Raw genomic sequence first — 23,711 nt, forward strand, 5'->3', positions numbered from 1 at the left:
TTACTGTCCGTGATTTTAGTACGTGGTTCTGGTCCCGTGCCGGTTTTCATGTATTTGCGGTATGTGGCCTGAGCTCGGTGTCACCTCTGAGCTAGAGGTGTCCTGTTTTCCCCTACGGACTACAGCGGCCGCAGACGTGTTGAGAGGACTGACGCGGCAAACTTTGATATCCCTGCAGCGCGCCAGATGGTCTCGTACTTGAAACCTGCCAGCGTTTGAGGATCAGCGAGCATTTATCTACCCGTGTTCCACATTGCTAGGATATGCTAGCATATCTACATATAATCGAGATTCCAGATTTTTTTCCTTAGCTACCGGCACATGATTGGTGGTGCGGCAAGTGCTGCAACACGGAAAGAAATGGCCAGTGCTAACCAGCCTTTATTTGAAAATACGAACCTCTTATTTTTCAAGTTCTTTTTTTTTTTTTTTTTAATTTGCTTCTAACCCAACCCTTCAAAAATAACCTGTGGCATCGCATAAAGTGCCCACGTTAACAAAACCCACCAACTTGACCACTGTGATGCAACACCATGAGTAGAGAGGCCAGGCAGCGGTGAAGCAGTGTAGACCCGCAGCCTTCCGTTCCCTACGGCCTCCTCTGTGGCACGTGAGAGCAGACCCCCCCAGGGAATGGACCGGAAGAGGAGTCTTGAGGGGGGTGGCACCAGCAGGGAGGGCCGCCCCACAGCTTTGTGCTCCGCTGAGTCCGTGCACATTTCTGACAGACTGTGCCTCGTGCGGCGGGGACACGCGTGTTGTCTTGCCTCTCTCTCCCGCATCTCCCGGGCTCCCTTTCAAGCGGCCTCCTTCCCCTCTGTGCCCTGTCAGTCCACGAGGCCCTGTGCAGAGGGGACAGCCAGCTTCGTCAGTCCAGTCAGGGAGCGTCGGCTCGTGGGTTCCAGAGACCTGCTCACCGTCACCAGAAGCCACGAGTTCCCCAACAACCGCGTGCCCTGTGGAATATAGCTAAACAGAACATGATCGTGTTCGTTTCCCGGGGCTGCCATAACAAAGTACCGCAAACCGCATGGTTCACCAGAAATGTATTGGCTCATAGTTCTGAAGGCTTGATGTCTGAGGTCAAAGTGTGGGCAGTGTTGGCTTCTTCTGAGGGCTGGGAGGAAGAGCCTGCTCCAGGCCTCTCCCCAGCTTCTGCTGGTTTGCCGGCAGTCTTTGGTGTTCCTTACTTACAGATGCACCGCATGGATCTCTGTCTTCATCTTTTTTAAAAATATTTTTTAAGTCGATTCATTTTTGAGAGAGACAGAGCGTGAGCAGGGGAGGGGCAGAGAGAGAGGGAGACACAGAATCCAAAGCAGGCTCCAGGCTCTGAGCCGTCAGCACAGAGCCCGACGTGGGGCTCGAACCCACGAACTGTGAGATCATGACCTGAGCTGAAGTCAGATGCTTAACTGACTGAGCTACCCAGGCGCCCCTCTGTCTTCATCTTCACACGACGTTCTGTGTGTGTGTGTGTGTGTGGCCAAATTTCCCCATTTTTAAGGACACCCACCAGTCCTATGGGATCAGGGCCCACACTAATGACCTCATCTTAATTTGATTATCTGAAAAGACCCTATTTCCATATAATGTCACATTCACAGGGACTCGAGGTTAGGATTTCAACATCTTTTGCGGGGGGATATAATGTAACCCATAACAACCATAAAACTTAACTTTTAATGTTATTTTTCATTGTTCTCAACTACTTTTCTAGTTATAAAAGTTAACATACTGTGGCCAAGGGGTGCCTGGGTGGCTCAGTCGGTTAAGCATTCGACTTCGGCTCAGGTCATGATCTCGTGGTTCATGGGTTCGAGCCCCACATTGGGCTCTGTGCTGCCGGCTCAGAGCCTGGAGCCTGCTTTGGGTTCTGTGCCTCCCTCTCTCTCTGCCCCTGCCCCACTCGTAATCTGTCTCTCTCAAAAATAAATAAACGTAAAAAAAAACATACTTGTGGCCAAATAGTGTGGAATAGACAATACGAAATATCGAAGTCCCCTCCTCCCACATATGTCTCCCCCGCAGAGGCAGTCTTTACGAAGGATTTATTGTGTGTACTTCCTAATCTGTTTTATACGCACAAACTTATACATGTGTGTATAGCTTTGTTACTGGCTTACACGAATGAGATCACAACTGCATCCTCCTGCTACTTGGGTTGTTCACTTACTGATACATTGTGGCCACCTTTTGAGGAGTCCATGAGAACCCATTGCCTTCTCTTTATTCATGGCTGCATAGTGCTTGCACCAACATTGACTTAATCATCCGCCTTTGGCTAGACCTTTAAGTTGTTTCCTTTTCTTTCTTTGTTATTACAAATAATGTTTATAGCAGAAGGCAGGGGCATTTATTGCTTCCTGCTTCTCCTGTTATGGTGAACGTTCTTGTTACATATGAATTTATCCAAGTACATATAAAGGTATATAAAATAGATCTTAAAGGTTAAATTGCTGGGGCAAAAAGCATATACATTTTAAAATTTGGTAGACATTGGCCCAAACCCCAACCTTAATGAAGACCTTAGAGGGTGCTCCAGAGCCCCACTGACGCGTGAAGGCGCCACAACTTCGTTGGAAGTATTGCTCAGTGAGGGGGTAGACGCTGCTCAGACTTAGCCTTCGAACTTGTATCGGGCAGAAGGGGATTATGGTTGGTTGGTGGAGCGGGCTTGTTTGGGTTTTGATTCACGTATCTTCGAGTGGGCAAATTTCCACTTGAAAATTAAAGTTTTAAATTTAAAAACAAGTTAAAATTTTTTAAAAAAAAATTAAAGATGTTTTAAATTTGCGTCTAACAGCCTCCTCAGTCTACGTTAGACAAATTCTAAGATTTTTAAACACACAGCTTAGAAGAGCTGGATGTAAGCCGTTTCTATCAGCCTATGCACACGTACATTTTTTTCATTGACCAAAATGGCATTATATGCATGCTTGATTTTTCCCCCTTTTGTAGAACGTTATTTAATTATACTTTTGTGGCCACAAAGTCTCCGTTACAACCGAGGCTTATTGAGCTGGTAGACAAATACACAGTGAGGGTTCAACAAATTTGGGGGTATTCTTTTATTAGGCATTGTTAATACAGACGTTAAAAGCTTCACTTATATAAACCCATTCAATAATCCATTAAACTAACATTTGGAGAATACTTTCTGTGTGCCCTGAACCGTCAGGTGGCTGGATCAGGGCAGAGAAGGGGACTTTATTTTAAGCTGCGACCTCAGTGATAGGCTCTAGTCACAGGAAGGAAGGCGGGGGAGACGGGAGATAGGGGAAAGCGTGAGCGATTGGGGCACCTGTCAGCGGTTCAGATGGCAGGCACACGGTGGGGTAGTTGGAGTGGGTGAAGCAGTTGCAGCAGAGGGTGAAGGGTCTGGGTCACGAGGCGTCTTTAAGGTAAGGACTGTAGGCCTTCTGAAGGCAGCAGGCTGGTGCTGGAGGGTTTTAAATAGGGAATCCTTGAAAATTCTTCCGTCGGAAATGTTTCTTGAGTCGCACAGCAATTCTTAAGACTTATTTTATTTGCATTTAGAACCAGGAGCAGTTGAAAGACGATGACTCCGATCTCATTCTCAATGATGGCGACATTAGTCTGACGTATGGGGATTCTACTGTGAACACCGAATCAGGAACATCCGGTGCCCCTAGGAGGTTTATGGGAAATAGTTCAGAAGATGCCTTGGATCGGGAGCTCTCATTTGGGGACCACGAACTGGTCATTCGGGGAACACGCTTGGTTCTTCCCATGGATGATTCTGAACCCCCATTAAATTTGTTAGATAATACGAGACACAGTCCGGCCTAAGCTTACTAATACTCACTTAGTGATTTGTAAAATTTGCACATGTGATTGTGAAGAAATTTGTACTACCTAAAAAGTCCCAGTGCATGTCTCTGAATGTTTAAGCTATATAAATGCTCTTTATATGGCATCGAGAGAATATAAATACCCTGTACAAGGCAGGTTGTGAACAAACTATTCCCTTATGTTTCATTGGCTGCACTATGTAGATTGGATCTGTTTTAGAAAAAAGTTATTTTCACAGTGATGTTGTGTGTTCCGTTAGCTTTACGTCTCAGTTAAAGTATAAAAAGTGACACATGTACTCTTTCTTACACTTACCTGATACTTAACCAGAGTACCAAGTTCTTGTGCCGTGAATTAATTTTGTTTTGTGGGAGGGGAGGGAGAGGAAAGAGGGCGTGTTATTTCTGGGGAAGCCCAGGGAGGAGAGAAACAAGCACGTGTTCATTGCTCCTGCCTTGGATGTGACCTTTTTCTTTCTTTTTTCTCCGGTGGCCTGTTGTGGCATTAGAGGCTGAGGGTGTTCAGATCTTGCCCCGCTGGGCTTGGGAGTGAAATGGGCGGGGTGGGGGGCGCTTTCCCCCCTCGCCGTGAAAGAACAGATTCAGTGACACTGGTGTTCGGAAAAGACATCCAAGACTTTGTTACTTTTCTCCCAGACCAAGACCGTAGGAAGGCGTCGCGTTATCGGGCCAGCTTAGCCAAAAGTACGGGTGTTCATAGTTCAGGGCACGTGGTTTCTGTTGGCAGGGGCAGGGGCAGAGCACAGGAAGGGAATAAAGGGGTGGGGGGATGGTCTTTCGGAGATCTCTCTTCCCAAATGTGTAAATATTCAATACCAGATAAGTTTAAATAAGAAACTCAGTTGCTGCTTACTTTTTGATTATAAACTTGATCTGTATAGCAAGCTTTGTGGTCAAATGTTTTTATATCAATTTAAATTGCTGCTCTTTAGCAGCCAAACAGGAGCAAAATGTAAAATTTTTGAACTTACTGTGTCTAATTGTCAGTCGTTAGCCTGCACTTGATGTTAAAAGTTAATTTATGACTCCATGATCGTTGCCACACTACATCAAAGTCCGTCGTAAAGAACCGCGCTGCCCTGGAGAGCTTATCATAAGGGCAGTGGCTCCTTTATGTGCACCGGCGGTAGTTGTCTTAGTTTTCATGTGACTTTTTAATATGAAATGCCCAAGCTGCCGTGTGTGGGTGTGTGGGTGGTGTGTGGGTGTGTGTGGGTGTGGTGGGTTTTGTTTTTGTTTTTGTTTTTTGTTTTTACAGTTTTCAAGGAAGAGTACATAGCAACTTCCCATTTCCTACTGAGACAATGAAAGATTCTACTTTGTAATGCTGGAAACACCTGCAGGTGCGTTGAACGCTTAGAAGGGGGTTAGTCTCTGATGTCGATCCTGACCTGTTAAGGTTTCAGAAGAAAAATACGAGCTCTTGTGGGTCTTTCCCCCCTCGGGTCTGAGTAGCATTGCCTTAAATCTTCCCCAATTCGCAAAATTGATTTGTTTACGTGATACTAAAATTTTCCAGCCAAAAATATCTTTTCCGAGCAAAATATTCTCCCCCAGGTAGCTGTACTGTTGCAAACACTCCTGGAGATTTTAAGGGAATTCTCCCGTTGTACCCTTGAGTGGCAGCTCTAACTGTTGGCATAGATAGCCATTTGTTATGTAGTGGTACCGACTTTCCTGCTATGCAGGAACCCCGCGAAGTGTGCATTTTATATAATGAATGTGTGCCTCTTCATGCAGTCTCTAATTCTTGCTAATGTGTGTTTGAGGGGCTTTGAACTTCAGCATCATTTACCCACGCAGTTATTCAAGTTGTAAAAGGTCATACAAAAAATGAACAACTACCTTTTATATTCTGTCAGGTTACTGAGCTCACTTCATGAAAATGGCTGTAAATACTTAGCATGACAAATTCAGTAACTCGTCTCTTTCAGCATGCATAAGACTTTTTCTTAGGGAAACCGATACAGCTTGAGTCAACTGAATCTGCCTTCGTGCTGTATCAGAGGGGAACCAAGCCTTCTGTGCTTACGTCAGCATCTGGAAGATTCTCCTCTCCTCTGATCTGTGTGTGCATCTCCAAGCAAAGAAGAAAACACAAACTGTGCTCTCATACCCATTGGTTTTAGACACCTGAGTGAACTTGAATGAAGGACAGTCTGAGTTACCATCACGCACAAGTAGAGCTGCTCTCGGACTTGCTGTTCTGTTCTTTGTGAACCCTACACGTTTGAATGACTCAAACATTGCATCTTTTAAAGTCATTTTGTAAGGTTCCTTGGCATCTATCCTCCTTGTCTGTGTTTGGCAATGTGCTGTTAAAGAAATAGACTTAATCTGTATGTATTTTTTGTTTTCCCTTGCAGTACTTGGACAGATGTTATAGTGGTTTCTTTTAGGAAAATCTGTCATTAAAAAAAATTATAGCCTTGCAAATAACCAGTCACCGTATTTGAGTCACAGTTTATTCTAGCGAGAAAGCAGTAAAGAGTACTGACTTCATTTATTTTTCTACCTATACACCTACTGGGAAAGCAGGAAAGACTGATGTTTAATAAAAGAACAAACAGAAACCTACCAGAACGTAACATACGGGGTTGCCAATTTGGGGGGGGGGGGAGGGCTTATGGGTAAGGCTGGACATATTTGCTTATGGTCACGATTGAACCATTTAACAAATGGCAGTCGAATTAACAATTCGACTCAGGGCAGTCGAATTCTGTCACATTGGTTTGTAGCCTGTTAGCTTGGTAATGGATAATGTCACGAAAATGTTCATTGCATTATTTGGCAAGAGTAGATTCTGTATCTGCTTAGGGAGAAAGGCAGTTCCAAGTCTGGTGGAAAGCATGATCATGCAAATAATCCTTTTTGCAAGTTAAAGATAGGTCTTTCTTTTTGTACCTGAGCAGTTTTAGAGGTTAGATTGTTATTGACAGCAACTTTGTCTAGTAAAGGCACCGACCACACTGGTTCTGTGTTTTGCTGCCAGCTTTCTTGTTCGTGATCCAGTGAGAGACACAGGTGGCCTACACACCACACCTCTTCTGGAACAAACCCATGTTTTCTTTAAAAAAAAAATTTTTTTAATGTCTTATTTATTTCTGAGAGAGCGAGCACAAGCTGGGGAGAGGCTGAGAGAGAGGGAGACACAGAATCCACAGCAGGCTCCAGGCTCTGAGCCATCAGCACAGAGCCCGACGCGAGGCTGGAACCCACGAGCCATGAGATCATGACCTGAGCCGAAGTCAAGACGCCCAACCGACTGAGCCCCCCAGGCGCCCCACAAACGTATGTTTTCTAATTCACAGGTGAAACCCAACATTTGATTTGAGCAGGGACATTTGTTAACCTGACCCAATGCAGCAGTGTAAAGAGATGAAAGTATAGATGTTTTGAACTTCATCGGGACATCCTTGATAGGAAGCCCCCCGTACGGATTATGCAGTATAAGGTATGAGGCTTGGAATAAATTGGAAATCATAATAATAATAGGTCCCATTTTTTGCACCCCTCTCTGATACAGGCTGTGTGTATACACGGTCTTTTTTCAAATTTACATTTTAATTTAATTTTTTTTTGAGAGAGAGAGAGAGAGAGAGAGAGCAAGCGTGAGAGGGGGAGGGACCGAGGGAGAAGGAGAGATTGAATCCCAAGCAGCCCCCACTCCCAGTGCGGACCCCAACACAGGGCTCTATCCCACGACTGTGAGATCATGACCTGAACCAAAATCAAAGGTCGGATGCCTAACTGAGCCGCCCAAGCGCCCCCTCATTTTAATTTAATCTTAATCATGCTGTGAGGGTACGTTTTATTATTCTCATTTCACAGATGTGAAAACTGAGGTGCAGGAAAGTTGTTGCACTGCTAGTAAGTGACAGGCCTCAAATCCAGTCTGGATCCAAAGTCTAGATTGTTAACCGCTGCTCTGGGTGGCTCCAGTGGTGGGCTATGGGCTAATCCATCTGGAGAACTAGAAGGATGATGCAGGGAATTGCAGACTTCTGTCCTGTTGGCCACCACTCGCTTGACATCAGGCCAGGGTGGGGCATGAAGTCTCAGCTGTGTCCCTCCATTTGCCGCACTGTTGGCTGCTGGACATGAGTTATCGTGGTTGGGAAGTTTCTCGAATTCTTAGCAAAGTGCCCTCCTGGGTCTCTTTGAGCCCACAGCCGAGTCAACCTGCCTAGCATCATGCCTTTCCACTCTGCCTTCCGCCGTTTTCACCAAGGGGGCCCATCTTTTACGGCGGAGCGTGTGGTCCTAAACAGCGGCTCTGCGCTCACATAGTTCGGTGTCGTAGGAAAAAACCCAGGCTTCGGAGTTACGCACACCTGGTTTCAGATCCAGTCTCTGCTCTTTGCTCACTGTGTCCTGCCAGCTGGTTACTTGACTTTGCTGGGCCTTTCCACTTGCCTAGCTGTAGAGTTAATTCGCTCAACAAATATTTGAGCGCTTCCGCTTACTGTGTGGATACCCTAGGGAACAACTCCACAGCGATCCTTGCTCTCACAGAGCATGTTCTACAGGAGATGCCAATAGCTGTTTCATGGGGTTGTTAGGAATCATTCATGCAAGAAGGACTGATTGCCTCCTGGCAGAGGAGTAGCTGTCTTAAACAATCAGCAGGTCGCATGAGCTACACTAGCCATAAAGGCTATGATGGCAGAGTACGGGAGGCCAGGAGGGGGACTGGTGGTAGGGGGATAGGGAAGCTTTTACGGACGAGGTGGAATTTAAGCTAAGACCTCGAAGGTGAACAAGGGCTCCGCCAGACGATGGGAGGTGAGAACGCAGAGCATCCCAGGCAGAGCGAACAGTGACAACTCGCCAGCTATACTTGATCGTCCACACAAGATACATCCAATCAAATAGCTATCGAGTGACAGACAGTACCCGACAATTGTCACGAGGGGCACCTTGAAGCCAAACCTGCCCCTGGGACTTGCTCCCCTTCAGCCCTTCCCTGCTGCACCTGCAAGGCGGGTCCGTGGCCTCTGTTGGCTTGTAGCCTTTAGACATTTGAAAAGAGGAACGGGTATGTCTCCTGGGTCTTTTTGCCCCCAGGCTAACAGCCCCACTGTCTTCCTATCTTCTGGACATGTACCAGGAGTCTACGGTTCTAGACTTTGTTTATGAATGGGCCCGAGACCACACTGGCTTTTTGTTTCAGTGGCCACATGTCCCCCCATCTTACGAGAAAGTCGAGCCGGCTCCCTGCCCTCACAGAGCTTATGTCCCAGTCGGGGAAGGCCAAGCAGAAATAAACAAATCCATAAAATAGTTAGAGATTGTGCTAAGTGACAAGGAGGGAATGTGGCAGTTGGCAGGGGAAGAGTGTGGGAGGACTCCAGAGATAACATGAAAACCAAGGCTTGAAGGAACCAGCCAGGCAGACATCGGGGGAAGAGTGGTGGAAAGGTCTGGTTTAGGGTGGACACTCAACAAATGTGTGTTGAAAAGGAGCCAAATGTCCTCCTGACCTTTACCGAGTTGGATTTGGAAGGCCTCCGTGGTGGGACAGAAGTGGGAGGCCAGAGGCCCAGCCCCGCCTGCCACTGGGCGCTCTTAGGAAGCCACTTCAACCTCTCTGAGCCCGTTTCTTCTTTTACAAAATGACAACAGTTCACTGATGCAGTAAACATTTATTTAGCTACTGTCCCGTGTGGTTCCAGCCCCAAGTAGCTGCCAGCTACTTCGTTGAGAGGATCAGACGAAGTGAGGTACATTGTAACGGTTTGACCAGGATTCAGAAGGCTCTGGAAACAGGTTGAGTAGTCGGTAAGGTTTCGCTGATGAGGTGCTATATGAGTAAAATACGGAAAACACTTTCCAGACCATGATTCTACCCCGGGCTCCTTTCCTTTGAAATCTCCAGTTCAGCAAGTTGGAGGTGTCCCAAGCGGTTGCCACGGTGAAGACTGAACTCTGGGAACCGGCTTGGCTGGGGCTGTCGTGGCTGGAGCCGGAACTCCCTGAGACCTGACGGTTTCTGGGCAATTCTGTCTGCCTAGTCAAAGAGCTGCTCTCCTTTTCCCTGCACCATACTGCACCTCTATCCTGGGAGTCCTGCCCTTGGCATCCGCTTGGGCACCAGGTCTACTCATTTTCCAGTTGGTGCTGTCTGGTGGGCGCTGGGTCCCACCAAAGAGACACAGCCTAGTTGTGCGAGTTATTTCTTTTGCAGTGATGCAATCAAATGCACCGAAGGCTCAGTGAGCACTTCTTGGAGACGAGGTTTGATTTCTCCAGATTTGTTGGAACTGAAGTGTTTCACTGCGTGCTTAAATACTAATCTTACAAAAATTGCTTGAGAAGTATTCAATTCTCAGTTGCTTTGGGAGTCACGAGGCTTTATTGCATGATTTTTTTTTTTCGTGTGTTCATTTGAATTTCCTCTACAGCTGTGTTCCCGTGTAGACTAGGCAAAAAGCATGTGAGCTGTTTTTTTTCATCTGAAAAATCTGGAAGACTTCTGTCAAATAGTGGGAGATGCCTGTTTTTTGTTTTTTAACCATAGAGCTGGTTTAGTGTGAGAAAGCAAGAGAATGGCAGTTGGACCCCTGATTGTGCTACAAAATTGGGGTTTTTTTCACACTTTCTCGAAACCTTGACAATCACAACCCCGCCTTCTAAGGGGAACCAAGAGGTTGATACTTAAACATTCCAGCCAACCGATAATTCACTTCCTCACTTCCAGTCAGCGAACACTGAACATGGCATACGGGCTGAGCCCTGGGCCAGGCACTGGCGACACAGGGCGGACGCAGTCACAGTTTTGATCTACAGGCGACTGTGGCCAATTAGGTGAAAGCATTGCCGTTGTGTGAAAAGCAGTAGCAAGGGAATTCAGATGGCATCCCCTCCCCCATTGCTGCTTACGTGGGCAGACTAGTGGTCCCTAAAGACGTCCTACAGAACCCTAAGATGGCAGGTGGGCATTGTGTTAAGCCACCAAGTCGATGGCAATCTGTTCTGGCAGCAATAAATAGGTCACGGACACGCTGCCTTCGAGGGAGACAGCGTGGTCTCCGTTACTATTGAGTTTTGCGTGTCTGCTCTGTGCTAGGCCACCATGCCCGCTACATTACCAGGGAGTGGCAGTGTGGGGGAGGCACGATCATATTTGGGTTCTAAGGGGCGCCTGGGTGGCTCAGTAGGTAGAGCATCCAACTCTTGCTTTCGGCTCAAGTCGTGATCCCGGGGTCGGGGGATGGAGCCCTGTGTCAGGTTCTGCGCTGAGCCTGGAGCCTGCTTCAGATTCTCTGTCTCCCCTGCCCCTCTCCCCACCTCTCTCTCTCTCTTTCCCTCTCTCTCTCTCTCTCTCTCTCTCTCTCTCTAATTAAAAAAAAAAAAATTATAGAAAAAAATAGTTGGGTTCTAGAAAGGTCCCTCTTGTGACTGCCATGGGAAGGACGGATCATCCAGACAGGAGCAAAAACAGACAAAGGAATAATGGTCAGAACACTTGGCCAGGTGAGAGAGCTGGCCCGGACTAGAGAACTATCGGTGGGGTGGAGAGGAGAGAACAGGTGCAGGAGACATTTAGTCAGTAGACTCAGCAGGACTCGGAGACTAAAGTGTAGCGAATGACTGGGGAGGGGGGCGGTTACAGTGATTCCCAGCAGCCTGGGTTGGGCAAATGGGTGGGCAGAATGGCAGTAACTGCAATTTTAGAAAATACTTTCACGACGACGAAGTGAAGAGACGTAGCCAGCAAGGTACAAATCTAAGTTTGCCTCTGGATCACTTAAGCAAAGATGGAGCCCAATGGGGAAGGGGGTGGGAGACGGGGACTGAGGGCCCCAACTGAGAAAGTTGGGAGAGGACGCCAAGTTTGAAAACAGCGCCAGGACTTGTAATCCATTCTCCCATTATAACCCAGGAACATCTGGAGTTTTCTGCTATGGGTGGTGTCTGGGGAAAATAATTGCTTTAACCAAAGTACAATAGATGGAGGAAAAAATAAATTATTTTCCCTCCTTACAAAAAGTGGAAAGCTTCCGAAGTTCTCAGGGAATGATGGGTGGTGTTATTAGGGAATTAAAAAGTGCGTCACTCTGGATTTCGGTGTATCCTCCACCGGTCTGGCCAGAAGAATGAAAATATATGTTGTGGGCTCTCTAAAATGCAGTTCTTAGCATTTTCCGGGAGGGTCAAGGGCCAAGGAATGAACACTGGATCTGGAAAGGAAGCCACGGCTAGCTGGCCAGACCCTTTCTGGTTCTGTGGAGGCTTACATGCAAACAAGGAGACCGCTTCATTTTGTGCTTTTCCCCAAAGGCCGTTATAAGAGTTCTCTAGCAAATCCAGAGCTCTCGGCTATGCTGTTCTCAAGCACTTTGTCTTTGTGGAAGTTTCAGCCAAATAGCGACTATTGGGACAGAGTTCACCGAATATGCAGGAGGGATTCAAACTTTGTAAAAATTGATTTTTGCCTCAGTAGAAGGAAATCAGCAATGGACAGTGTAACGGACAAAAGAAAGCATAGAGGCCTATATTAAAGTGAAGGAAACATCTGGTTTTTGTTTTCTTAACTTTTATTAATTCATCTGAGGTGTGAGTCACCAGCTCCCCCAGCCAATGTTTCCAAAATGGAGTCTTCGTTGCCTCCAGACTTGGGAAAAGTCACTTGAGAACTACCTTGAAGGAAAGATGATCCTCGGAGAGGTGTCCCTTTTTTTAAAAATGTAACATGGGTCCTGATAAGTATTTCCTAAAATTGCTTTTATGTTAATTCGTGACTATAGTCCTTCCTCAGCAAGATGTTAGTCCTCCACCCAGAAATTGTAGGACGAATGTGCTTTCCTGAAAGTGTTTACTGGACTCCGAATCTCACAACGTATGCCCTTCACACTATAAAGACAGCTTTATGGGCTCACCTTAGCCTTTCCTAGTGGAGAGTGGGTTAGATGTGTAGCCCCTAGAGACACTAAAGGAGAAAAGTCTCTCCGTCTCTCCAAGGTTTCCTTGAACCGACACACCCACCCCACCCCACAAAGGGATCTCAGGTGGAGATACTGAGGAGAGAGGAAGATAACTTGCTAGGGCTAGACCCTACCACCCTTTGGGCTAGTGACTCTGTGTTCTCATCCCCTCCTCTTGGTGACCAACCTTACATTTTCAAGATGGCCGGTCAGAGTTCAAAGTTGGCCTGTGGTTACTGTCCAGGACAAGCTGACTGATCTGTGTCATGGCGGAGCCTGCAACTTTGCCCTCGTTACTCCGTACTCTCTCCGGCCGAGCTCTACTTTTTCTGACCCATTGGTAGTGATGCCAGTAATGGGAGTCAAACGTCTACCTTTCATAGGTGATTACTTGATTCTACTAACCACTCATTTATTTATTCAGCAAACATTGCCTGAGTGCCTAGGCTAGGTCCTGGGAACTCAAAGGTGAATGAGGCAAGGGTCGTGCCCTCAAGGAGCTCACAGAATAGTGGTAGAGACAGACCTGTATTTAGATGGGTTGAATTGAGCCTTAAAGGATAAGTTAGATCTATGAGCCCGAAGTACAGGAGAGAGAGATCTAGGCTTTGGATGTGGATGGGATCACCAAAAGACAGTGTATGTATGGTAGAGGGAGTCCTAGAAAAAAAAAATATGAAATAAGCCAAACCCAAACCAGAACAAACAAAACCAGTGACATTTAAAGGGTAAGTAGGGGGGCCTGGGTGGCTCAGTCAATCGAGCGTCCAACTCTTGCTTTTGGCTCAGGTCATGATCTCACAGTTCGTGACTTCAAGCCCAGTGTCAGGCTCAGCGCTGACAGCACAGAGCCTGCTTGGGATTCTCTCTCTACCTCTCTCTGCCCACCCCAGCCCACGCATGTGTGCGCATTCTCTCTCTCTCTCGCTCTCTCTCTCTCTCTCTTTCTCTCTCTCTCTCTGTCAAAAGAAATAAACACTTTTTAAAAATAAAGGGAAAATAGAATAAAAGACTGGAAGGGAATAACTTGAGAAGTTGGTGGCAAACAAGAGAGTGGGGTTACAGATATCAAGGGAGAAAAAAGAATTTTTATAAGGAGGGGATGGCCAGTAATGCCAAAGTCAGCAAAGAGATCAAGTAATACAAAGACAGAGGATCGTCCACTGGGTCCAGGAATATGGAGGCGTCGCTGACCAACGGTGACAGTAAGGGAATAGCGAAGGCAGGCTTAGGAGAGACATACTGACTGCTTGGACATGGGAGGTGAGGAAAAGTACATCTGGGTTAACTGCCAGGTTATCGGCCCAAGTGACTGATGGCGAGTGGTGTTTCCATTCCCTACGACGTGGAACTGAGGAAGGGCAGATCGGGGGAGGGGGAGAGGGAAGGGGTTCAGGTTTGGACGCACCGAGTATGAGGTACCTGTGGGTGTCCAGGTGAGGATGGCCACTATCCTAGTTTGTAAATAAAGTAGACTGACACGGCCAGTTGTTTTCTGCAGAAACTCCATGCCACCTTTTCGTCATGCCCTTTGCCAGGATCAATTGCTTAGATACTTCCTAATTCTCGGTATCTCTCTGTGATTTCTCGACTGATTTCATTTGAACCCAAAGCGTCCGTATGTGTGGTTTCTGTACCATGCATTTGGAGCCACTTGTAAGGAAAAACAGAAGAATTTACAGGCGAATTAAAAACTAGCAGGGACAACTCTTTTCTCTGTACTGAGCCAGTTACCCACCTTTCCGTATCATTGATGTATCATAGAACTTTCTCGTTGGGAACCTAAGGGCAGCTTCGGATTCTGTCTCAAGTACACAGCATCCAGTGTCCGTAATTATGGACAGTGATCTGATTCTATATTAAATAAAGCACAAATCAGTCACAAGTATTTAAAGCACATGACTGAATTCGACAGCGTCTACCCTGGGCATTCAGAACATGAAACGTAGCACCTATCCCTGTGCCATAGAGACAGTAGTCCCTCGGACTTTATGTGTGAGGTAGGGTCCGTATTCCTCTTTCCTTCCACAGATAAGCCTCAGTCTCACATAGTTTCCTACTCTACGATAGTCTTTATGTCATGTCCCTTGCAGTAAGTGAAAACTCCAATCTTCATAAACGATGTCACCGGCTTGCCCTTTTCTCGATTCCCCCATCTGATTGAATTTAGATACGATGCTGGCAAGAGCAGCAGTATAAATGATCAATTTGTGATGCATCTGGTCCAACTGTGCAAGCCATGTTTCCAATAAAACGTTTTATTAGGTGTTGTCACAGATGTAAATGTTTCATAAAGATACCACTCCACTTGTAAATCATATACTTGAATTCATACTAAATTCACCTCATTAAATACCAAGGAAAACTATATCTTTCACATAAATCCTGGTTGCAGGTGACTTTAAAAAAAAAAAGGAGCAAAGAACAAAACATAAAACTCAAGCCCTGGCCATCCAAGGCTAAACTTGGAGAGACTGACAGGCAGAGGAAAATTTTCTTTGTTTCTTTAATCCTTCTTTTGAAATCATGTATTCCAAAATTCTCATTATCTTCCTAGGTTTGTCAGAGGAATAATAGATCTGTATACAGTAAAATTTATCCTTTTTCGTGTTCAGTTCGGCGAGTGTTGAAAAACACACAGTCATGTAACTATCAGCACAATAAAGATACAGAACATTTTTAATCACTCCAAAGAATTCCCTTGTGTCCCCACCCCAGGCACCTGGCAACCACTGAACTGTTTTCTGTCCCTATAGTTTTGCCTTTTCCAGAGTGTCATATAAACAGAGTCATACAGCAAGTAGCCTTTTGCTGGCTCTTTACTTATGAAATCAACATTATTTTTCCAATAATAAAAGTCTGATGCTCTACCAACAGAGCTCCCCAGGCATCCCGATAATAAAGATTAATACATGTTCAGTGTGGGAAAATGTAAATGTTTAACAAGAAACAGGAAGATATAAAAATGCTTCCCAAAGATAACCGTCATTAACATTTTGATGTGTTTCCTTCTGGTCCTTTTACTGTATGTGTCTATGCACGCCCACATACAGAAACGAAGTGTCTAAAATTGAAATCCCAGTGTATACAGGATCTTGCATTTGTAAAAAATGCTTATTTATTTATTTTGAGAGACAGAGAGTGTGCAAGCAGGGGTGGGGCAGAGAGAGAGAGAGAGAGAGAGAGAATCCCAAGTAGGCTCCACTCTGTCAGTGCAGAGCCCAATGCGGGGCTCGATCCCACAAACAAAGCGGGACCATGACCTGAGCCCAAACCAAGAGACACTTAACCGACTGAGCCACCCAGGTGCCCCGGATTTTGTATTTTTATTGTGTATTTTGTAACTTCAAATTGTGAGCATTTTCTTTTTTTTTTTTTTTTTAAGTTTACTTATTTATTTTGAGACACAGCGTGCGTAAGCAGGGGAGGGACAGAGAGAGAGGGAGAGAGAGAATCCCAAGCAGGCTCCGCACTCAGCACAGAGCCCAATGCGGGGCTCAATCTCACAACCCTGAGATCATGACCTGACCTGAAATTAAGAGTCGGGTGCTTAACTGAGCCACCCAGGCGCCCGTGTGGGCATCTTCTTAAGGATTAACTCTTCCTTGTGGGTTGGGGGCAGGAGCATAATTGGCAGCCTCCGGGGTGGACGGGAAAGGAAGCCAGAACCACCATGACCCAGAGGAAGAAAGCTCCAGAGCTGCCTTTGCAGGTGGCGCACCCGCTGCATTTGGTTTCCTGGGCTGCTGAATCCCACTTGTTTTCAGCAAAGCCTGTGTTTTGTCATTGCCGCCGGCTTTTTCTGGGACTAAAACAAACACACCCCCAGATGAGTTCGGCTCCCGTTCCTCTGGGGCCCGACGGTGCCCGGAACTCCTCTGCTGCAGAGAACTTTTCACGGCACATCGGAAGTGTTCGTTTATTTTGCTCGGCTCCCCCAGTAGACGGTGCACCCCTCAGGCACAGAGCCCGATGTGGGGCTCGAACTCGAGAACCGTGAAATCATGACCTGATCTAAAGTTGGACACTTAACCAACTGAGCCACCCAGGCGCCCCGGCCTTGGCATTTCTGATTCACAGCTACACATTGCCTCACGCGTTGCCCTGTGGAGGCCAAGGTCACGTTGTCAAGGGGATGTGAAATGCAGAAAACAGACCCGGCCCGGAGGGAGGAAGAGACAGTCTGCTCAGAGTTGCCGTTGATGGGCACCTAGACCGACGAGTGATTAGTCTGCCCTCCCGGGGGGTCGGGAGAGAGTTGAAATGGTCTGTGTCTCAGGTAAGGTGAGAAGACGGAGGGTGAGGGAGGGCAGAAGTCAAACAGAGTCAAGGCTGTTCTCATTTTCCCCTTTGACCCTAATCATTTGAGGGTTTTCACGTGGAATAATAATAGCAATCGTGGCCACTTACGGCATGCCTGATAGGGGCTAGGGACATGGTCGAGGCCTTCACACACATCGCCTCGATGAGTCCTCACGACAGCCCTCTGAGCTAAGCACTCCCATTCTCCCTCTTTACACATAAGCAACAAATTGAGGCTCAGAGAGGTTCGGTGAATGTCCCAGGTCACACAGCTACTTAGTAGAGTGCCTGGGCTACCGTGAACACTCCGTCAGTGGTAGCTGTTACGGATATTATCACTATTATGGGCTCAAAGGCCCACAGCAGGCTCTGAGATGCAGACAGGCTTAGGCTTCCTGGAGCTCACAGAGGCCGGCTCAGTGGGCCCCCAGGCCCCCTGACACCCCCCCCCCCGCCCCCGCTTTCTGCCTCTTTAGGACTTGGGAAGGTGGCTCCTTGGGTGGTGGGGAAAAATGATGCCATGCTTGTGCTTGGCTCCTTCTTGGTTCCCACAAATGCCCTGGACATTTTCCATTTTCTGAGCACTTTTGTGAAACGGCTGTGATGTGGTTGACGGTATTTGTAGTCGGAGCCAAGTCAAGCCTTCCTCTGGAGGGAAGGCTGGAAGCCTCTAAGGGTCTCGTCGGTGCTCGCGTAGCCCCCGGGCCCCTTGCCGGTGTCTCCGGAGGCCGAGGCTTATCCAAGCAGGACGCTGCTGAGACAGGGCGCCCAGTGACCCCCGCGCTGCCTCTCTGGGTGGGAAACCAGCACCGTATCAGGCCCACCTTGGCCTTGCGGGGGCCTTTCCCCAGTGAGCCCTTTGCTGGGGCCTCTGATCCTCTCATGATGCTCTTTGTGGCTCAGGGACGTGTTTTCTGCCGTGTTTTTTTTTTTTTTCCTGGACCCGGGAGGAACTTTGAAACTTAAAATGACCCTTGTGCCAGGAATCCCCACAGCCTCCTCCTGAGGGGTAGATGAGCACCAGATGCTGTTTATATAAAATAAATGGCTTCCCCCATGAAGCACACGGGCCTGAGTCACTGGCTAACCCGTCTTTTACCTTAGCAGCTGGAGCACACAGTCCTCTGGAAGCGGGCGTGTCTGCAGAGAGCAGTTTGGCTCGAAAAAGCCCCAGTGTGTTTGTGTGGGAGCCGTGTCGTCCAGGGAGGCTGGCGGTGGGCAGGCCAGCAGCCCCCGCGGGACCAGAAGGCGGGTGGTGCCGCACGGTGATCTTCTTGCCGCCACCCCTCCCTCCCCCCCGACCACTGCAAACGTCTTGAGCCCTAGAGATGAGGGAGAAAGGGTGTTTTTCTTGGACTTCAAATACCAGAGGACTTGGCCCGGGCAATAGCTGCTCGTTCGTTCGTTCATTCGTTCGTTCGTTCGTTCACTTGTTCGTTCATTCAATGCACTATCCGTGGGGGTCTACTGTGTGCCAGGCAATGTGCTAGGCACTTGGCTCATCAGGAGGGAGAGCCCCAGCTCAAATCCAAGGGAATTTCAGATTTCAGCTAACAGGTGTTGAGTGCCAAAAACTGTACTCACCGTTGTCCATGCCTTATCTTTGTGAATCCTCTGTTCCACAGCTGGCAGGTTGGTCCTGACAGATGGGGAAACTAAGGCTTAGAGATTCCGTGGACTTGCTCAAGGCCACCTAACCAAAACGTGGCAGAAGTAAGCTTGGAAAACCCAAGTGAGTCCAAAGGCCCAAGGCTGCTGGCCACTGCCTGTTCTTTTTAAATTTATTTTCAGAGAGACAGAGAGACAGCATGCAAGCTGGAGACAGGCAGAGAGAGAGGGAGAGAGGATCCCAAGCAGGCTCCGCGCTGTCAGCTCAGAGCCCGACGTGGGGCTCGAAGTCACGAACCGTGAGATTGTGACCTGAGCCGAAATCACGTTGGACACTTAACCGACTGAGCCTCCCGGGTGCCCCACTGCCTGTGTTTATACTGGCAAGACAAAAGCATGGCTGTTACATTTCCAAATGCTTAAAAAAAATCAAAACAATACTTCTTGAAGTGAAAATTACTTGAGACTCAAAGGTCAGTGTCTATCAATAAAGTTTTATCAAGGCACAGCCATACCTATTCGGTTACACACGATCTAAGCCATTTCCACGGCAACAGCAGAGTTGAGGAGTTGTGACCGAGGCCACACGGCCCACAAAGTTAGCTCATTACAGGGAGAGTTTGCCAACTCCTCCCCCACATCGCCTCACAGGAAACCGGCAGAAAAAAAAAAGCAGATGTCAGCCCGTGTTTGAACTCAGGTGACGTCCAGAGCCCACCCTCTTCCTCAGCGTGTCCAAGATGGCTGCCTCTGAGTTCTTTTCAGCACTTCTGTCAAGAGTCTTTGAGGCCTGAGATGTTTAGGGTGGTATTAGGTTTTCCCTCAAATGTTTAGATGAAAATGTAGATAGCAGCTCTAGGATTATTTGTGAACACAGCCCTGAAAGCAATCCTGTTGTTCTCTGCCGAGAGGTGCCAAATTATGTCAGGCTCCACTGGGAGCTGCCTGCAGGGCCTTATATGGGCATAATCTCCTAACCCGGGCTCGCCTCGCTCTGCAGTATGGTCAGATCCACTTTTAAGGTTATGTGTGACCGTTTCTGGTCTTTCCATTTGCTCAAGCTGTGAGAGATTTAGCTTCCGCGGCACTTGAGGGAAATAGGAATGCCATCAACTCTGCACGCGTCTTATTTGGACATGAAAGATGACAACTGATCTCTTTTTTTGGCTATCATCTCCCTTTATGTTTGCCTGTAGGTGAAGGAAAGCATTTTTGTAAGTGCTGCCGTGGGGGAAATGTAGCTTCATTATCCTGGTTGTTTCCTGGGATTTGTGTGATGGAAGAGATGTTGATAAAGAAAACATTTACAGTGAGCCTACAGGCAGTGGGTACCGCGTGAGGCGTTCCGGATGTGTTGTGTTGCTCAGACTTCATACCGTTCACTCAACAGATATCTCTCGAATGCCTACGAAATGCCAAGTGCTGTGCTAGGCCAAGGTTGCAACAGTGAAGGAGATGGGTGGGCCCTTTCCTCATGGAGCTAACCCTCTAGTAGGAGAAGCAGACCTTAAGCCAGTAAAGAGACACTATCAATCCTTACAGATTGTGATGAGTGGGAGAAAGCAAAAAGAACGTGTGCCGTGGCAAAGTGATGGAGAGACCAACCCATGACTGGAGTGTCAGGGACAGCCTCTCAGAAGAGGAGACCCTGAAGATGAGCCCCTGGAGGATAAGAAGGAGCTGGCTGGGAGACTCCCAGTAACAGGACTGGAAGTCTTGGTGTATATGAGTTCAGTTAAAGCTAATGAAGAGGGGCGCCTGGGTGGCTCAGTCGGGTGAGCGTCCGACTCTCGATGTCGGCTCAGGTCATGATCTCAGGGTCGTGGGACCTGAGCTGAGCACGGTGCCTTCTTGAGATTCTCTCTCTCTCTCTCTCTCTCTCTCTCTCTCTCTCTCTCTCCCTCTGCCCCTCCACCACTTGCTCACACTTTCTCTCTTTATGTCTCTCTCAAAAAAAAAGAAGTTAAGAGAAGAGCTATGCCAGTGACTCAGTTGCCGGGAGCCTCGTGCCCAGGAAGCCAAGGCTAAAGGTGGTTGTGTTGTAGAGACCTTAACTTGGAGCCCTAACTCAGGCTAGCCCTGGCAAATACAGCTTTGGTTCAAAAGACAACAGCTGGACACGTAAGGTGTCCCCATGATTGGACATCCACTGGCACAAAGGTTTATGGTATTCTTCCTGTGAGCCAATGCCCTCTATGCTCTGGGGATCCAGAGACAAATCAGACAGCAAGGAACTCACGCTCTACTGGAAGAAATCAGTCGTATATTCAATTAAATGACCAGACAGTGTGGTAAGTGCAACAGGAGAAATATGTGTAAGACCTCAGGGTGGCACAGAAGAAGGGGTGCTGAACACATCTGGGGGGGCAAGGAATAGCCAAAGGGGGCTGAAGTTTGAAGGGTGAGAAGGGCCTTCCAGGACAAGGAACCCCAACGAGAAAGAGGCTCAGAGGCAGGAAGCCACATACCTCTGGGCGTCTGGGGAACTAGGAGCCGTTATGTCATATATTTTTGAGCGTGGATACAGGGCAGAGAGCGGTGGGCACTGAGGTTCCGGCAGGGGCAGGTCACGGGAGAGCTGTGCGGATAAGTGTTCTGGATTTGAGCTGCACTGAAGGTATGTAAACACAAGAGCCAGATCTCCCCGATGATCTGCCTTGATAATACCCCTCTTGTTACCTAATCCCGCTGGTTTAGACTTGGTTTTCTAGGAAGCTATGGCATTTCAAAGAAACTGCCTGATCCTTTTCTAGACAAATGTCATGCTTTTGTATATAGCTTGCCCCCCCTCTAAGTAATGTATACTTTTCTTACAACTTTTCAAAGCATCTACCATATGGTATTTCTCCCAAGTGGGAGATTATTACCCCTTTATTGGGGGGGGGGGGGAGTCGAAATGAAGTCATCTGCCCACTAGAGTGACAGCTGCAAGCAGAGATGTGCTCCCTCCGGGCAGCAGGCCTGCCATCTGAGCCCGGACCAGCACGCCTCCTCCATGGGAGTGGCTGTCCCCACGCAGCCACCCCTTGCGGCCTTCCCTTTGTCCTGACTTCCCATTATATAAGAGCATTTTTGCAGAGATGAGCTCTGGGCTTGTTCTGAGTATTTTAGGTGTCAAACATCCTGTTTTTCTCTGAGTAATGTGACCCCGTCAATGACCCACTGCATTGCAGCATGACATCATGGGATTCAACGGAGAATGGTTGAAGACAAGTGATCATGGGAGCCTAGGGACCAAACTTGCCCCTTTACCTTTCAGCAAGTTGTTGGGAGATGTTAAACAAGAAGTCTGCAAGTGAGTGTTCGCTCCGCAGAGAGCAGAGGTCGCACACCACAGCCCGCGGACCAAATTCAGCCCACAGAGCAAGTCCCAGCCGGCTGTTTCTGCAAATAAAGTTTTATTGGCACACAGCCATGCTCATTGGTCGGCGCATTGCATGTAGCTGCTGTTGCACCACAGAGGCAGAGTTCAGCCCAGGCGACAGAGCCCACGTGGCCCACGAAGCTGCAAAGATCTGCTATCTGGCCCTTACAGAAAACGTTTGCCAGGCCCTGCACTGAAGCCACCGCCCCTCTCCCCCCAGCCCCCGGAAGAGAGCGTGTGAATTTAGTGGCAGCCCCCGTTTCCTTCCCCTCCTCCCCAAACACATGGCGTACAAAAGAGAGAGATTGATTTTTAACAAGCATATCAAAGCTTTCCTATTTGTTCAATGACATCAGAACTTTTGCATTTAGTAAACGCGCGTTGTCCTTCCAAGACGCCCCCTTGGGAGATTGCACACTTATTCCAGGGCTGCTGCCAGGATGCTGGACATCTCAGGGGCTGCTCTTCAGAGCCACATTACGTGACACCTGAGAATAATCCCCTCCACCCTCCCTTTGGACCCAAAGTAGCGTGGCCTTGTTGGCACATTGGCCCAGCGGCCCTGGATCAGATGTTGGCCAATTAAAAAACAAAATCAATTTAGCACCGAGGCAATCCCAAGGAATTGGCTGCAGGTTCCGAAGGCAGTTCCCTAAAAAGCACTCCCCAGAAGATTTTTCAGAAAAAAAAGGGATGTCAGCCACACCCCAGGGATTGGGAGTCCAGGGTTGTATTTCAGAAACACCTTTGGGGATTCTGTGTATGTTGCCGGCATTTGGGTCATTTGATTCCTCACCAAATGAAACACCCAGCGTGGGGCTTTCCCCTCCCTATTTAGAGACTGCCTCGGGAGGGCTGGGCTTGCTGGCGGACAGGGGAGGCAGTGGGCAGGTCAACATTTGGTGGTCCCTCCTGTCTCACGGACCCGACCGCTGTGTGCTCTGGACTGCTGAGGCAGAGGGTGTCTGCCATTTGGTGGTTTCTGGAAACCACGAGATGCAGGAGCGCCTGGGCGGCTCAGTCAGTCAAGTGACCGACTCTTGATTTCAGCTCAGGTTGTGATCTCCCAGTTCGTGGGATCGAGCCCTGAGTCAGGCTCTGCCCTGTCAGTTCAGAGCCTGCTTGGAATTCTCTGTCCCTCTCTCTCTGCCCCTCCCTCATTTGCTCTCTCTTGTTGTCTCTCAAACACACACACACACACACACACACACACACACACACAAACAAAAACATGATATCCCTACTCTCTGCCCCACATCTCCGCTTTCTCACTTCCCTTCCACTCATTCAGCAATGGGGATATTGCGTGGCCAGCTCTGAAGCGAAGAGATAACCAGTTCCGCCAACTTGCTTTTTTGTGTGTCCTCTCTTTCTTTTTTTGTCTCTCACACAAAATGTCTGCATTTCCTGAGCTCACTGATTTCTTCTGGGCCTCCGGGGGAGGGGGGGCGGGGGCGGAAGTCACTCAGATCTGAGTTTGTGCTTATACTTCCCATGTGCTTGCATGAAGAAGTCCGATCTAGTGGATCACCAGAAAGCAAGGAAGACTAGAACTGGAGCCATGAGTGTACGTTCCTCCCCAGTGCTCCTGGGTTCGCACCCCACCCTGGCTCTGAGGAGTGGGGGGGGGGGGGCTGGTGCCTTCTTTTTTAAATTTTTTTTAAAGTTTATTTG

At 48.0% G+C, this 23,711-nt stretch overlaps 1 protein-coding gene across 6 annotated transcripts in view; it reads left to right on the forward strand.

Annotated features, from left to right (window-relative positions):
- Window positions 1–6,280, forward strand: part of SLC9A6 (solute carrier family 9 member A6) — a 62,978-nt gene extending 56,698 nt beyond the window's left edge. For all 6 annotated transcript variants that reach the window (XM_053201727.1, XM_053201728.1, XM_053201726.1 and 3 more), the window contains one exon: window positions 3,541–6,280. In XM_053201727.1, the coding sequence (XP_053057702.1) occupies window positions 3,541–3,813 (273 nt within the window). In that variant the 3' untranslated portion in view covers window positions 3,814–6,280. The remainder of the gene's footprint in view (window positions 1–3,540) is intronic.
- Window positions 6,281–23,711: the final 17,431 nt, after the last annotated feature.

Source organism: Acinonyx jubatus, chromosome X, assembly GCF_027475565.1.
Source record: "Acinonyx jubatus isolate Ajub_Pintada_27869175 chromosome X, VMU_Ajub_asm_v1.0, whole genome shotgun sequence".
NCBI classification, from domain to species: domain Eukaryota; kingdom Metazoa; phylum Chordata; class Mammalia; order Carnivora; family Felidae; genus Acinonyx; species Acinonyx jubatus.